Source organism: Girardinichthys multiradiatus, chromosome 9, assembly GCF_021462225.1.
Source record: "Girardinichthys multiradiatus isolate DD_20200921_A chromosome 9, DD_fGirMul_XY1, whole genome shotgun sequence".
Lineage (NCBI taxonomy): Eukaryota > Metazoa > Chordata > Actinopteri > Cyprinodontiformes > Goodeidae > Girardinichthys > Girardinichthys multiradiatus.
Window position 1 is genome coordinate 1,070,221 of NC_061802.1, and position 15,991 is coordinate 1,086,211.

At 43.4% G+C, this 15,991-nt stretch overlaps 1 protein-coding gene across 2 annotated transcripts in view; it reads right to left on the reverse strand.

Annotated features, from left to right (window-relative positions):
- Window positions 1–1,405: 1,405 nt before the first annotated feature.
- Window positions 1,406–15,991, reverse strand: part of nwd1 (NACHT and WD repeat domain containing 1) — a 30,326-nt gene continuing 15,740 nt past the window's right edge. For both annotated transcript variants that reach the window (XM_047374074.1, XM_047374075.1), the window contains 7 exons: window positions 9,208–9,456; window positions 8,716–8,806; window positions 8,474–8,622; window positions 5,780–6,053; window positions 5,105–5,658; window positions 4,900–5,005; window positions 1,406–1,868 (listed from right to left, as the gene is read on the reverse strand). In XM_047374074.1, coding sequence (XP_047230030.1) covers window positions 1,558–1,868; window positions 4,900–5,005; window positions 5,105–5,658; window positions 5,780–6,053; window positions 8,474–8,622; window positions 8,716–8,806; window positions 9,208–9,456 — 1,734 coding nt within the window. In that variant the 3' untranslated portion in view covers window positions 1,406–1,557. The remainder of the gene's footprint in view (window positions 1,869–4,899; window positions 5,006–5,104; window positions 5,659–5,779; window positions 6,054–8,473; window positions 8,623–8,715; window positions 8,807–9,207; window positions 9,457–15,991) is intronic.

Here is a 15,991-nt window from a genome sequence, read left to right on the forward strand (position 1 = left end):
CGTTTAGAGACCCTTTTAATGATATGCTAATTTTGTGAGATAGGAATTTTGGGTTTTCATGAGCTGTATGCCAAAATCATCCGTATTAAGACAATAAAAGACCTGAAATATTTCAGTTAGTGTGCAATGAATCTAAAATATATGAATGTTAAATTTTCATCATGACATTATAAAAAATAATGAACTTTATCACAATATGCTAATATTTTGAGAAGGACCTGTATATTAAGCTCAACCACCCAGGACTGTTTGTAATTCTCAGTATTAAATAAAATATTGTTATGAATGATTCGATGAAATGAGGAGAGTGCCCCACGAAGGCTCGGGTTTGACTTGATCATTTCTTCCAGAGTTTTATACTCAGTCAGGGATTCAAATTTGGTATGTAGAATCCTTTATTTAAGGAAACTTTGCTGCACACCAAACATGATCTCTGCTCAGTAGGATTTTACCAACATTTAATGAATTTTTCACAATGTAGAACATTTATAGGAACCTAAAGGAAAATGGTTGTTACCTATGAATGTCTCTGCTGCTTACATTCCTGAGGGAAGCATCCAACTCAAAGACCAAAGACCAGCGCTGCCTGTAACACACAGTTAGCATCAAATGTTGCCAGTTTTCTGAAAGCTGATGGTAAAACGTTACCAAAAAAAGCAGGAATGATTCTTCTTCTCTTCTGTTCTAATGAATCAACAGAAAACAGCTTCCAGCAGATTCTAATGAGCAGAACTGAAATCGCTGTAGTCATCATGGTCCAGCTCGGGTTCTGGGTGGATCTGACGGTGAAGAAAGACCTGAGGGAGCAGCGAGCAGACCTCCATCTCTAAGATGTGTTTTTATTCTGCTTATCTAGCAGTAATTAGTACTATTATGACAGACTACATGTAATAAATATTCAGCCTGATGCAAAGAAAAACGTTCCCTGCCGTTATTGACTCAGGAACTCCATCCTGGCCCGTTTTCGATCTTGTTTGCGTTTTAGGAGTGCCTCAATTCTTCATCAGAACCACAGAGCTGCTCTGAGGAGCCATTTTTCTCCTTCTCTCCAGCTCCATTGTTCCTGCTGGGTTTGTGAAGAAGATCTTATTTAGATATTTAGAGGTCGGCTGTGACTGGGTTTGGTTCAGATTCCAGTTGCTGAACCAGATGGACGTTAACGCATCGACATGCCAGTGATGCATTTTGCTTTGTGAATCAGATGCTGAGACGAAGCAGACAGGGAAGAGCTGATGCTCTAACTTCCTGATTGTTGGGGCTATTTATTGAAGCACACAAGAATTAGGGACAAACCTTCTGTAGATTGGACCCAGAACATTTCTTTACTTAAATAAATTACGTTTGACATCAGAAGATTTTATTAGAACCTGTTGAGCACTGAGAGTCTAATAAAGCGGAGGCAAGCTGTGATCATCAGAGAAAAGCATGTGCTTCATTAATGCTGCAGCAGAACATTTCAGAATAAAGTTCAAACTCATTTTTACTGGATGAACGTGAGCAACAAGTTTTCAGGATTCCCATCTGACAGAAACAGAACTGATTTTGGGTTCTGGTGTCCTACAACAGGATGCAGGCGGAAGAGGGTTTGGTTCTGAGCATGTTCACAAAGTTCAGGTTGATCTGTGCCGGGTTGAAATCCTGCAGGTCACAGACACAGGTCTGCTGACTGTCCCTGTCCCTCTCCCTGGAGGTGACCCGGTACTGGGCCTTGATGTTCCTCAGAGGGTTGTGGTCTGGATTGATGTGGTCCGGACACCGGAAGGCCTCCTGGATGACGGATCCCTGCAGGGACAGAGCCACGAAGCCGTTCCTGAACGTCACCATGCGGACGACGGGCGAGTAGACGTACTGAACGTACAACAGTTTTCCTGACGGAAAAACACAGGGAACGATTGTTACAGAACCGGACAACCGAACATGTGTCAGAGCCAGATCAGCAGATGCTTCAACAGGATCGGTTCTGAAATGAACTGACCCAAATATTAAAAGATGTCAGGTTTCATGAGTTTTAGAGCAGATCCTTGTTTCTGCAGAGATCCCATCACCCCAACTGGGTCAGTACATCTGTTCCATATCTCCTGCCAGCTTCACCTCCACATTGTGACACAGTCACTGGATCTCTTATGTAGGAAATCTGAACTCAACTTATGGACTTTTTTATTTAAATAACTTCAGAAAATAACAGGACATCTCAAGCTCCACCAAGACCTGGAAGAACATCAAACGAGAACTTTGGGGTAGATGAATCTCACCACACTTCCTGATGGAAAACTACCAAAATAAAGCAGGAAGTACAGCTCAAAGCAGAACCCAAACCAGAACATGAAACCATCCAAACACAGAATCCTTTATTTCATGAAACTTTGCTGCCAACCAAACATGATTTCTGCTCTCTAGGATTTTACCAATATTTAAATAAATTATTCACAATGTAGAACATTTATAGGAACCTAAAGGAAAATGGTTGTTACCTAAGAATGTTTCTCCTAAAATGTAGTTGTTTGCTTCAGGTTCTCTGAAGCCTCCGGAACATGTTTTCAGCCACATTTACACTTAGTGTAAATGTGGCTGAAAACAATTAATGATTGAAAACAACTAGCGCTGTGGAGTTGGAGATGCCATCAAACACCTGCTTCAACTAACCCACTGTCATCTAGACAAAGCCAGCAGCACTGTGAGGATCACGTTCTTTAATACAATCCAACCTGATTTTCTTTGTCAGAAACTCCAGAAGACTCAGGTGGAGGCCTCAACAATCTCCTGGATCAAAGACTACCTGACAAACAGACCACAGTTTGTGAGACTGAAGGGTTGTGAGTCTAACCAGGTAGTCAGCAGCACAGGAGCACCACAGGGGACTGTACTCTCACCATTCCTTTTCACTCTGTACACCTCAGACTTCCAGTACAAGACAGACTCCTGTCATCTGCAGAAATACTCGGATGATTCTGCAGTCGTGGGGTGGATCAGAGATGGACAAGAAGCTGAGTACAGGAAGGTGGTGGACCTCTTTGTGGCATGGTGTGGAAACAATCATCTCATTTTGAATGTGACTAAAACAAAGGAGATGATTGTAGATTTTAAGAGAAACAGGAATAAGTCAAAAACTATTTCCATCATGGGAGAAGAAGTGGAGGTGGTGGAGAAGTATAAATACCTCAGTGTTCACCTGGACAACAGACTAGAGTGGAGATGCAACTGTGAAGCCATCTACAAGAAGGGACAGAGCAGACTGTACTTCTTGAGGAAGCTTAGGTCCTTTGGTGTTTGCAGCAAGATGCTGCAGATCTTCTATAAGTCTGTTGTGGAGAGTGTGATCTCTTCTACCATCATCTGCTGGGGAAGCAGCATCAGAATCAGGGACTTAAAAAAGCTCAACAAGCTGATAAAGAAGGCTGGTTCTGTTCTGGGGACTCCTCTAGAACCTCTGGAGATCATTGTGGAAAGACGGATTCTTCATAAAATGAAGAACATTATGGAGAACCCTGAGCATCCTCTTCATCAGACTGTCCTACAACAACAGAGTGTCTTCAGTCAGAGGCTTCTTCTGATCTGCTGTAAGACGGAGCGCTACAGGAGATCCTTCCTGCCCACAGCCATCAGCATCTACAACGACTCTTTGAAGAAACCTTCATAATATGATCTACAACAACATTTAATTTCCCTTTGGGATTAATAAAGTATTTTTGAATTGAATTTGATAAGATTGATCATGACTAAAGCAAGCTTGGACCAAAGCTGTGCAGCTCCTCCTTCAGCTACTGAATCACAGCAGATTGAGGATCTTTTTAACTGAAACTGTTTGGAAATGGGCAGCAGGTGCAGAAATTGTACCGTGGTGTGTTCAGGGATTAAGCTCAAAAATGAGACGAGTTAAATACAAAGACAGCTCCTTCCAGTCCTGGATCACTGCACGAAGTTCTTCTGCTATTGTTTTAGACAATAGAGCGGTAAGTGGAGACTTCAGAGACAGAGTGCTTACACCATGGTGGTGAAGACTCTCAAGTCATCCAGGACATGGTCCAAAAAGGTTAAAAAGCAGAACAACCGGGCTTCAGTTCTTTTAGTAAAACGTGTCACTCTTCTTCCGAAGGGCTTTCTCAGTTTGAAGCTAGTAATGGAGAAGTTTTAAGATTTTAAACTGTGCTTACATCATTGTCTCCTGTGGTCCTGTAGGACATCACAGTCTCCACCTGTCATTAGCCAGATGAAGCTCAGTTGGAGCTCCCAGGCAGGTTTTTGATGAAAATGTTTTGTGAGAGAGGCAGGTGATTTGGATACCATCAGGTTAATGGTTTTCACAAGTCATTTTTCCAAGTCTCAGGTCTTTGTTTTAGTGACTTAAGAGCATCTTGAGTCCCTTATGTCATGTTCTGTTACGTCAGATATGTCAGCGTTCTTCTCAGTGGTAATTTACTAAGCTGGACAAGTTCAACACACAACCAAATTGTTCTTGAAACATGGATCAGAACCGGCTGTCAGAGCTGAAACTGCAGAAAAGAAATTGTATCGGACTCCTGGTTTGGTGTTAGCCTGAGCTCTCAGGTTAGATGTTGTCTGTCCAGACCTTTATAACCTGCTTCATGGTTCTGGAGTTTATTTCATGGTAAATAATCTCAGAACAGGAACAACCTGAGGAAGAGGAGGGTGGAGCAGAGCTGTAGAGACAGAACTGAACCTGAAGGTGAAGCTGATGGACTGATTCTCTGAGGATTTTTATCCCAAACATGAAAAGACTTCTGGGAACTGGGTGGACTGTTGGAAATAAGGCAGATGTGGTTTCATCAGTGCCACCCAGTGGCAAACGCTGACATTCTGGTCCTATGTGAGATTTTAGCTTCTGTTGCTTCTCAGAGATGAAGTCCTGCAGATTTCCTGTTATGTTATAAACTCTCTCACCTGAAGCTACATCCCAGACTTTGATGGTCCGGTCCTGAGATCCAGTAAAGACAAACTGGTCACTGTCAGAGAAGGCGGCACAGAGGACCCCCTCGGGAAATAAACTCTGATCAGGACACCACAGCAGAAGAACATGGAGAATATAAAACGTTAGCCGCCAGATGAAACCGTATCTCTGCTGTGGTTTGAAACTCTCAGATCTCACCTTGTACTCCATGGTGTGGTCCAGGGCCACTGGGTTCAGGGCCCACAGTCTCTGCATGCCGTCCTGGGAACCCACCAGGGCGTGCATCCCCCAGTTACTGGCCGTGACACATGTGACCCTGCTGGAATGAGGCTGCAGGTTAGAGCTTTCACTGCTGCTGAAGTCATGTAGCTTCACTTCCCCACAGCTCGTCCCGTACAGCAGCCTGTGGTCAGGCAGCAGGGCCATGCAGGACAGTGGAGCATGGAGGAGTGACAGCGTTACCTTCCCCAGGGGCCCTTCCACGGTGGGGAAGTTGTCTCTGGTGGTGATCTCGAAAATACACACTGAGTCCTCGTAGGCTACGGCCAGGTGCTTCTCCTGGGAGCTGACGGCCAGACAGAGCACCAGGGATCGGCTCTCTGGAGGGGGGATGCAGAGTGTCTCCTGGGGGAAGGTCAGCGGATAGATGAGGACGGTGCCGCTCTTCAGACCACAGAGGAGCAAACATTTGTGCTGCGCCAGCTCCAGACAGCTGACTTCAGCAGAGACAGCCAAACGCTCAGACAGCGAACCTGCAGCAGAAACAGGCTGGATCAGAGGAGAACCTGGATCCCAGGAAGGAAAACCTAAAGGAATGAGGACTGGATCTAAAGATTTGATCGGGTCTGAACCCCTTCTGAGAACCTCTCTGACCTGTGCGGTTGTTCCAGCTCATCACCTCCCTCTGGCTCTGATGGTGAACATAGAAAACCTGATCTCCATCTTTGGCGATGGCTACATGGGTGGAACCTAACGGGATGTGGGCAGGGGGTTTGTGACGAGCGTCATATGTCAGACTCCACAGCTGGACTGAAGCAGCTGCCATCGAGGCCGATACCACAAAGCCGTCGTAGAAGAGCAGGGAAGTGACCGGAGAGTTGCAGCCGCACAGAGTGTCCAGTAGGAGGCCGGTGGTCACTGACCAGATCTGACCAGAACATACCAGAGCAACACACGACAGGTTAATACTGACACTGAAGGCTTCCTGTCCTCCTTTCACAATAAAATCTTTATTAATTCTTTATTCAGTTTGTTCATAAAGTGCTGATTCACAACTATAAAGTTTAATCATATAAAAAGATTCAAAGTCAGAAACATACATTCCAATTTGACCCTAGTTACAAAACAATGCAGTCAAAACAGTTTATTATTCTGAGGGCACCTGGTCAATTGCACCGAGATACTGACTTTGCAGCAACCCCTTCTCTTTTCTACTATTTAGCAACAGTTGGAAGGAAAACTCCCCTCGAACAGGAAGAAACCACCAGCAGAACCAGAACCAGGCCTAGTGTGAGCAGCCATCTGGTGTAACCCTCTTGGCATTTGAAAGGACAAAGCATACACACAAAACCCAGAAGCACTGATCCAGGAGTACTTTCTGTTGGATAGAAAAGTGAAACATTAATGGTTGTAGCTCCTTTAGTCGTTTCACCTAGAAAGAAAGAACAGATAAACTCTGATCCAGTTTTCAAGGTTGGAGTCTGAAAGAGAGAACATAGAGTTAGTCACAGTAGAAGCTCAGTCAGTAGCCATGTCTAGGAGAGAGAAAGGGTTAAACACTAAAAGACAGGGCAATGTGGATCATCTGTAGAAGGTGAGCATTAAGTTGTTGCCAGCAGAAGCTCGGACGATGCCCCTCTCCAGAAAGGTGTCACAGGTAGACACAGAGTCAGGCCAGGTGTAGCTTCTAGGAAGAGAAAAGAGAGAACAAAGTTAAAAGCTGAAATAACAGCAAATAATGCAAAATTGGAGAGTAGTGTGATAATGTAGCGAAGAGGGTGAAAGTGGTCATTATGTCCTCCAGCAGCCTAAGCCTATAGCAGCATAACTACAGAGATAGCTCAGGATAAACTAAGCCACTCTAACTATAAGCTTTATCAAAAAGGAAAGTTTTAAGCCTAGCCTTAAAAGTAGACAGGGTGTCTGCCTCACGGACTAAAACTGGGAGGCAGATCCTTTAGTTATCAGGCTCCTCTCCTGTGGAACCAGCTCCCAGTTTTAGTCCGTGAGGCAGACACCCTGTCTACTTTTAAGGCTAGGCTTAAAACTTTCCTTTTTGATAAAGCTTATGGTTAGAGTAGCTTAGTTTACCAGGGAGGGAGCCTTCTTCCCTGTTGGTTGGAGAAAGGGGGAATCAGGTTTAGCCTAAACCGGCTCAGTTATGGTTGAGGTGCAAACACACCCTCCATTTCTGCTACCTGTATGACCCCTTCTCTTTTCCAATGGTTATAATCAGTCTGACAGAGAGAGGTATCCCAATCCTTGTGGTTTTTAGTATAACAATGACCATCAGTGGGACCCTTTGTGGGGTTCCTTGAGATGACATTGTTGTAAATAAGCGCCGTTTAACTAAATAATCTGAACTGAAACTATCTGTATAGTTATGCTGCTATAGGCTTAGGCTGCTGGAGGACATAATGACCACTTTCACCCTCTTTGCTACATTCTCACACTACTCTCCAATTTAGCATTATTTGCTGTTATTTCAGCTTTTAACTTTGTTCTCTCTTTTCTCTTCCTAGAAGCTACACCTGGCCTGACTCTGTGTCTACCTGTGACACCTTTCTGGAGAGGGGCATCGTCCGAGCTTATGCTGGCAACAACTTAATGCTCACCTTCTACAGATGATCCACATGGCCCTGTCTTTCAGTGTTTAACCCTTTCTCTCTCCTAGACATGGCTACTGACTGAGCTTCTACTGTAACTAACTCTATCTGCTCTCTTTCAGACTCTAACCTTGAAAACTGGATCAGAGTTTATCTGTTCTTTCTTTCTAGATGAAACGACTAAAGGAGCTACATCCATTAACATTTACTTTTCCTTCCCATAGAAAGTACTCCTGGATCAGTGCTTCTTTGTTCTCTTTGTGTCTCTGCTCTGTTCTCTCAAACCTCCAGTCGGTCGTGGCAGATGGCCGCTCACACTGAGCCTGGTTCTGGTTCTGCTGGAGGTTTCTTCCTGTTAAAAGGGAGTTTTTCCTCTCCACTGTCGCTACATGCATGCTCAGTATGAGGGATTGCTGCAAAATCAACGCCAGTGACTGTCCACTGTCTCTACATGCTCATCCAGGGGGAGTGAATGCTGCAAGTCACTGACTGGATGCAATCTGCTGGGTTTCCTTAGATAGAAAAACTTTTTATCCAATTTGAAGAAATAATTGAATCTGACTGAACTGTTCAATGGTTACGATTAATTGGAATGTATGAACCTGACTGTTGTGAAGAGCCTTGAGACGACATGTGTTGTGAATTGGTGCTATACAAATAAACTGAATTGAATTGAAATTGCTTCCTGGTTTTTTACGCACATGCAAAGGGATAAAAGCTGAGCGCTGTGTTTGATTCTCACCCGGATGAGCTGGTCTGCAGCTCCAGAGATAATGTGTCTGCAGTGTGAGGACACACAGGCTGATAAAACCTTATCATCATGCTGCAGGTCTAGGAACCGGTCCACAGAGTTGCTGGAGATGTTGAATAGACTCAGAGTCTGCTCGCAGCCTGACGACCATGGAAAACCAGCAGAAAAAAATGTTTGGTTTGGGTTAAAGGTCAGCCCCAGAATTGGTCTGGTTTGATCTCTGTGATTGCTACCTGCTAACAGGATCTTCTCGTCCTCTGAAACTGAGACAAGAGACGGCTGCAGAGGAAACTGGGTGATGGTTTGTTTTCCTGTCCTGGAGATCTGCAGACAGGAAGTTCATGGTGACATGGTTACAGTAAACACCTTCAGGTGTTTCACAGTGAACTGACATGGATTTTAGGTTTAATCGTCCTGAACATTAACGCTTCCACAGCGGAAACATGTTCATCACCTTCTGGATCTTAGAACCATCCTGGTTTAAATATAGAAATGTTACAGAACCTCTTACACAGCTTTTAGATTATTTATTTTTCGATGTAAAAACTATTTTCTATAATAGTGACTAAGTGGGAATCTGTCCTAAAATATTAATGTGTTAAGCTGGACAAATCAGAAGAAATGAATGAATGCATTTATTGTTTAAAAATGAAATTTAATGTGAGAATCTTTCCACGTTGTTATGGTGATTTTATTAAAGGTGGGAAACAGATAAAAAAACTCACCTGATGCAAGAATCCATCCTCCGATACCACAAAAATGTTCCCATGATTAGGTGATGTCACTGCGTTCACGGGAGTCAGGCTCCGAGTCAGCTTTACCCCAGTCTGGGTCCCAGTAACCGGGTCAGAGATTCTGACCTGATCAGAGCCATGCAAAGACACCACAGAATGTCCCAAAACCCCCATGACCAACGAGGCATCCTCGCTGCTGCCGAGGTGGATCTCTGTTCCGTCCGGCCTCCAAACTTTCACCTGCAATAACATCACAGCTGTCAGACGAAGAGTCATGAGTTGAGGACACACCTGGTGTCTTCAGGACCAGGTGCAGGTCCAACAGCCACAGAGGCGGCAAGTATGGGCCGAAAATACTAAAACAGCCTTCGTGTGAAGAAAAGGTCCAAAAGTCCTGGAAAAACACAGGAAAGAAGATATTTAAAAGAGGAGGGAGAGGGGTGCGGCGCTGGTGGTGTAGGGGTTAAGCGTGCGACCATGTGCAGACGCTATAGTCCTCGATGCGGCTGTCCCGGGTTCAAGTCTTCCTCTCTTGCTCTCGGTGGAAGACACATGCATTTTCTTTCCCTTCCTCCCTGCTGATCCCTGCTTCTGCTTTTTGTCTGTTTTTCTCAGAGCCTCTCTTTGCATATCCTCCAAACTTGTAAATTATTGGTTTAGTCAGCTGGTCTCTCAACGTAATTGATCAAAATTTATTTTCAACTGGAAGACAGGGTAAAGGAGACCCTCTTGTCCAGGCGGGACGTTCTTCTCTGGAAACACAATAGATTCTTGGCAGCAGTGGAAGATTGTGTTCCTGACTACGATGTCGGTCGAGGACGTAGAAAATGTCTACATATGTGTACTTTTGATAACAGGATTTCTGCTTTTCGGAGTTGGTGGTTACTTGGCTTATCGAGTGATTCGCAAAACGTGGGCGACTGTTCAAAGCGTCCCAAAGCTGCCTGCGATGTTAGATGGAGTCTGTAGAGCGATCAACACTCAGACTGAAATGTTAAGAGAACAGAATCACAAGCTGGACACGATTCTTAAACAGAATCGCAGCCTGGCAGCGGTTGGACTCAGAGGTTAAAGGATATAATCTTGGAGAAGTTGTACGCTCCAGATCTGCAGAAAGTACCAGAAATTTGGCTATTTGGATTCGCAATTGAGACACACCAGTAAAACTCTTAAGGTCGTTGCAAATTCACAACTACCTGAACCACAACATTTATTGTTTTTCTAAATCTGGTTCCCCAATGTGGCCTTGGCAACTTCTGCTAACTGGCTATCAACAAAATATCTCCTGGATGTAATATAAAGACGACGCTCTTCCCCAGCACTCCCCTACCAGCTGTGTGATGATAGGACTATGCAGCCGATTGAGAAAACTTCCACCTCTCTTCTCAAGAACAATGGTGCTTCTATCAGTGTTGACAGTCTAATTCTTACAAACACACTCAGACTTACATTCGCACCCTCAAGATTTCACCGTATCCTTGCTAAATCTTTACTTATGTGTGTGTTGCTTACCCCTGCTGAGGTTTTTTGTACTATTTCAGACTCTATTCAGCCAGATGAAATCTAATATTAATGTTTGGTTTATTTATAATAATAATAATTAGTATTATTATGCTCTGCAAATAAACTAATTTAAATGTTGTTCCTAAAGTTAATATGTTAGTCTTTAAGTTGTTGAAAGCTTTACAAATAAATTAAACAAATAGTATTTGTCATCAATGTATTTTATCTAGTGTTAGATTTTTACAGGTCCTTCTCAAAATATTAGCATATTGTGATAAAGTTCATTATTTTCCATAATGTAATGATGAAAATGTAACATTCATATATTTTAGATTCATTGCACACTAACTGAAATATTTCAGGTCTTTTATTGTCTTACTACGGATGATTTTGGCATACAGCTCATGAAAACCCAAAATTCCTATCTCACAAAATTAGCATATCATTAAAAGGGTCTCTAAACGAGCTATGAACCTAATCATCTGAATCAACAAGTTAACTCTAAACACCTGCAAAAGATTCCTGAGGCCTTTAAAACTCCCAGCCCGGTTCATCACTCAAAACCCCAATCATGGGTAAGACTGCCGACCTGACTGCTGTCCAGAAGGCCACTATTGACACCCTCAAGCAAGAGGTTAAGACACAGAAAGACATTTCTGAATGAATAGGCTGTTCCCAGAGTGCTGTATCAAGGCACCTCAGTGGGAAGTCTGTGGGAAGGAAGAAGTGTGGCAGAAAACGCTGCACAACGAGAAGAGGTGACCGGACCCTGAGGAAGATTGTGGAGAAGGGCCGATTCCAGACCTTGGGGGACCTGCAGAAGCAGTGGACTGAGTCTGGAGTAGAAACATCCAGAGCCACCGTGCACAGGCGTGTGCAGGAAATGGGCTACAGGTGCCGCATTCCCCAGGTCAAGCCACTTTTGAACCAGAAACAGCAGCAGAAGCGCCTGACCTGGGCTACAGAGAAGCAGCACTGGACTGTTGCTCAGTGGTCCAAAGTACTTTTTTCAGATGAAAGCAAATTCTGCATGTCATTCGGAAATCAAGGTGCCAGAGTCTGGAGGAAGACTGGGGAGAAGGAAATGCCAAAATGCCAGAAGTCCAGTGTCAAGTACCCACAGTCAGTGATGGTCTGGGGTGCCGTGTCAGCTGATGGTGTTGGTCCACTGTGTTTTATCAAGGGCAGGGTCAATGCAGCTAGCTATCAGGAGATTTTGGAGCACTTCATGCTTCCATCTGCTGAAAAGCTTTATGGAGATGAAGATTTCATTTTTCAGCACGACCTGGCACCTGCTCACAGTGCCAAAACCACTGGTAAATGGTTTACTGACCATGGTATCACTGTGCTCAATTGGCCTGCCAACTCTCCTGACCTGAACCCCATAGAGAATCTGTGGGATATTGTGAAGAGAACGTTGAGAGACTCAAGACCCAACACTGGATGAGCTAAAGGCCGCTATCGAAGCATCCTGGGCCTCCATAAGACCTCAGCAGTGCCACAGGCTGATTGCCTCCATGCCACGCCGCATTGAAGCAGTCATTTCTGCAAAAGGATTCCCGACCAAGTATTGAGTGCATAACTGTACATGATTATTTGAAGGTTGACGTTTTTTGTATTAAAAACACTTTTCTTTTATTGGTCGGATGAAATATGCTAATTTTGTGAGATAGGAATTTTGGGTTTTCATGAGCTGTATGCCAAAATCATCCGTATTAAGACAATAAAAGACCTGAAATATTTCAGTTAGTGTGCAATGAATCTAAAATATATGAATGTTAAATTTTCATCATTACATTATGGAAAATAATGAACTTTATCACAATATGCTAATATTTTGAGAAGGACCTGTATATCTATGAACACAAAAAATATTTTCAACATTTTAAATGACTGAATAATGAACAAGATCATAAAGCAATAACATTTTAAAACAAAACAGCATTATAAGCCATCAGCAAAATGTAAAAGTATAAATAAAAACCGTGTAGTTATTTACAGTAGAAACAGCTTATTAACCTTCAGGTTCCATTTGTTCGGCTTCACAGCTCTGCGATTCACGCTAACACGGTTGCTAGGCAACAGAGGTTACGCTGAGGTAAGGGCGGGAAACGCAGACTGACCTAACACCGGCGGCACTATGCTAATCTGGCATGTTTAGCTAATAGCTACAGGTAGCATAAGTGTTGCTGTTTGACCATCATTTGTTTCCATGACGCTTCTTATAGAAGCTCATTTGACTTGGTGATTGACATCCGCCAAGCTGATGTAGCTGCATTGCTGCAGCTCAACAAGGAAGTTTAAACTGATGTGAAACGTAAATCAATGAATCTGTGTTTGATTAATCTGTGGCTATCCTCCCGGACCCGGATGTGTGACACAAAAAACTGAAGTTTGGAACTGAAATTGAATTACAGACCTGGAAGTGAAAGTAGTCAAACTGAATTTTTGATACAATGAAATATATTTTAACAGCAAATGAATTCAGTTTCAGTTTATTGAAAGTCATTTTCAAACCAATGCATTTAATTTCAAATTACACAAATACAAATTCAGTTTCTGATGGCACAAGTTTCTTCCCATAATCCTGTAGCGTCAGTCTTACAGCAGATCTGACTGTCTTCAGCCTCTGACTGTTGTTGTAGGACAGTCTCATGAAGAGGATGCTCAGGGTTCTCCATAATGTTCTTCATTATGAAGAAACCGTCTTTCCACAATGATCTCCGGAGGTTCCAGAGGAGTCCCCAGAACAGAACCAGCCTTCTTTATCAACTTGTTGAGCTTGTTTGACTCCCTGGTTCTGATGCTGCTTCCCCAGCAGATGATGCAGAAGAGATCACACTCTCCACAACAGACTGTGCATATATTTTCTTTTATTATTATTGTTAGGTAGTCATCTTTGTCCCCTTTTTTGTAGAATACTGCTTGTAAGTTAGGTGAAAGTTTTTGGACCAGAGTAGTAATTACATCAGGCCATATGGCTCCAATAAATCTTCATATATATAATTAAGAAAAGTGTTTGTGTTTATTTCATGCAAGAGTGATTTATCTGTCAAAATAAGGTCAATGTTCCCCCACCTTCGGTGAAGCAGCTGATTAAACAGTGACATTTAGCGTGATTTTGGTTATTAATTATCAATTATTAATGATAAATGACTAATTGATATTATTAAGAGCTTTGAGCCCATAATCCCAATACCAGAGGACATCTCTGATTTCTATTCAAAAGTAATGATTTCTGGTTAATGAATTATTTTTCTAAATTATTATTTTTAATTATAATTTTAGATAAATAATTAATCAAGAATCATAATCCTAACAGTGTTATGATTCTGACACGTCTGCTCTACCGTCTCCCTGGCTGCAATCAGCAGATGAGATGCACCTGGTGGCTACTGCAGTGTAGTGCAATCTGTGGCATGCCAAGCACCTGTCTTCCCTGATATATTCTGACTCTGACAAGCAGACGGTGCCAGATTTTTGAAAGCCATCTTGTGAGTAGATATCCAGCATTCCTTCCTGTCTGATCATTGTTCTTGACCTTGCCTTGCCTTTTGGATTTATGCCTCTGCCTGCCCCTTGCCTGACGCCTCTTGTTCTGATCGTTGACCCTGTTTCTGTCCTCGGATTATTGAGCCTGGAGTCACTTCTTACCTGAGCTGTGGAGATCACCGCCTGCCACCCACTGAGGTTTCCCCTTTGGGTTTCAAGTTCCACTCAAGACAAAAGCAGGTTAGTGACTTTTCTGATCCCTGCAAAATCTGGAGAGACTACAAGTCACTAATCCCTCTTTCTGCCTCAGTGATTCCTGGAAGCTGTGAGGAGTGTTACCTGTGTGACGTTTTCCTGTGGCTGAATAAACCTTTTAAACTTTCAGTACCCTGTCTGGCTGAATCTTGGGTCCACCTTTTTCTGATTCATAGCAGAAAAATCTGGCCAAAAATGGACCCATCGTCAGCACAACAGTGGTGTACCCACGTTGATGAGACCCTTTCCTGGTTGGGTTCCGGCATGGTAGAAAATAATTTCCACATTACGTTCTGGCAATCTTGTCTCCGAGCCGCCACCGTCACAAAGAAACCACGCCCAAGTAACATGGACAACAGCAGAGGCAAGGGAGCCACGCCTCTCTCCGCCTGAGATGTTCAGGGGAGACTCAGACCAATGTCGAGCTTTTCTAACTCAGTGTCAAATTCATTTTGAGCTTCAGCCGTCATTCTTTCCCACTGAACGTTCCAAGGTGGCGTTTGTTATATCTCTGCTGGCAGGAAAGGCAAAACAGTGGGGAACGGCTGAATGGCATAACAGGTCTGCATCTTGTAATCTTTATGAAACCTTTTCCAAGGAACTCATTCGAGTTTTTGACCCGGTCATTCCAAGTCGTGAGGCCACAAGATAATTATTGTCCCTCAAACAGGGTGATCAACCTGTCTCGACCTATATAATTGACTTTCATTTGTTGGCTGCAGAGAGCCGTTGGAATGAGGTAGCACAAATGGATGCATTCATGAAAGGATTAAACGAAGACATCAAGGATGAGCTAGCGACCCGTGACTATCCTTCTTCCCTGAAACAACTCAAGGATCTGGCTGCTCGCATTGATATTCGGCTGGCAGAGAAAAGGAAGGAGAAGCGACATGAGAAGGGTTGCTCCTCATTAACTCAGGTTTCTGTACACCGGTATGAGAGAAGGAGTCGGTCACCTCTCACTGAGGAAAATGAGGATTGTGAGCCCATGCAATTGGGCAGAACCAAGATTACTCCTGAGGAGAAAGATCATCAGAGAAGATTCAAGCTCTGTTTTTATTGTGGAGAGAAGGGACATTTAGCACTCAGGTGTCCACTAAAAGGAAAGGCTCAGCAGAGGAAGGGAGGTCTCTACTGAGCCGAAGTCAACTATCTGTCTCCTCCTTCTTGTTTCCTGCTCATTTTGATTTGCTTCCTGGCACATCACCCCTAAAGGCAGAACCTATTCATTGTCTGGTCCAGAGCACAGGGCCATGAAGAGTTATGTTGATGAGGCATTAAAGGCAGGGCACATTCGACCCTCTTCCTCTCCTGCAGGTGCTGGTTTCTTTTTTGTTGGGAAGAAGGATGGTTCGTTGAGACCATGTATTGATTATAGAGGCCTTAATGAGATAACAATTAAAGATACCCCTTACCAATCATGAACACAGCTTTTGATCAGATCCAGGGAGCCAAGATATTTTCTAAGCTGGATCTAAGGAATGCATATCTTCTGGTCCGAATCAGAGAAGGAGATGAGTGGAAA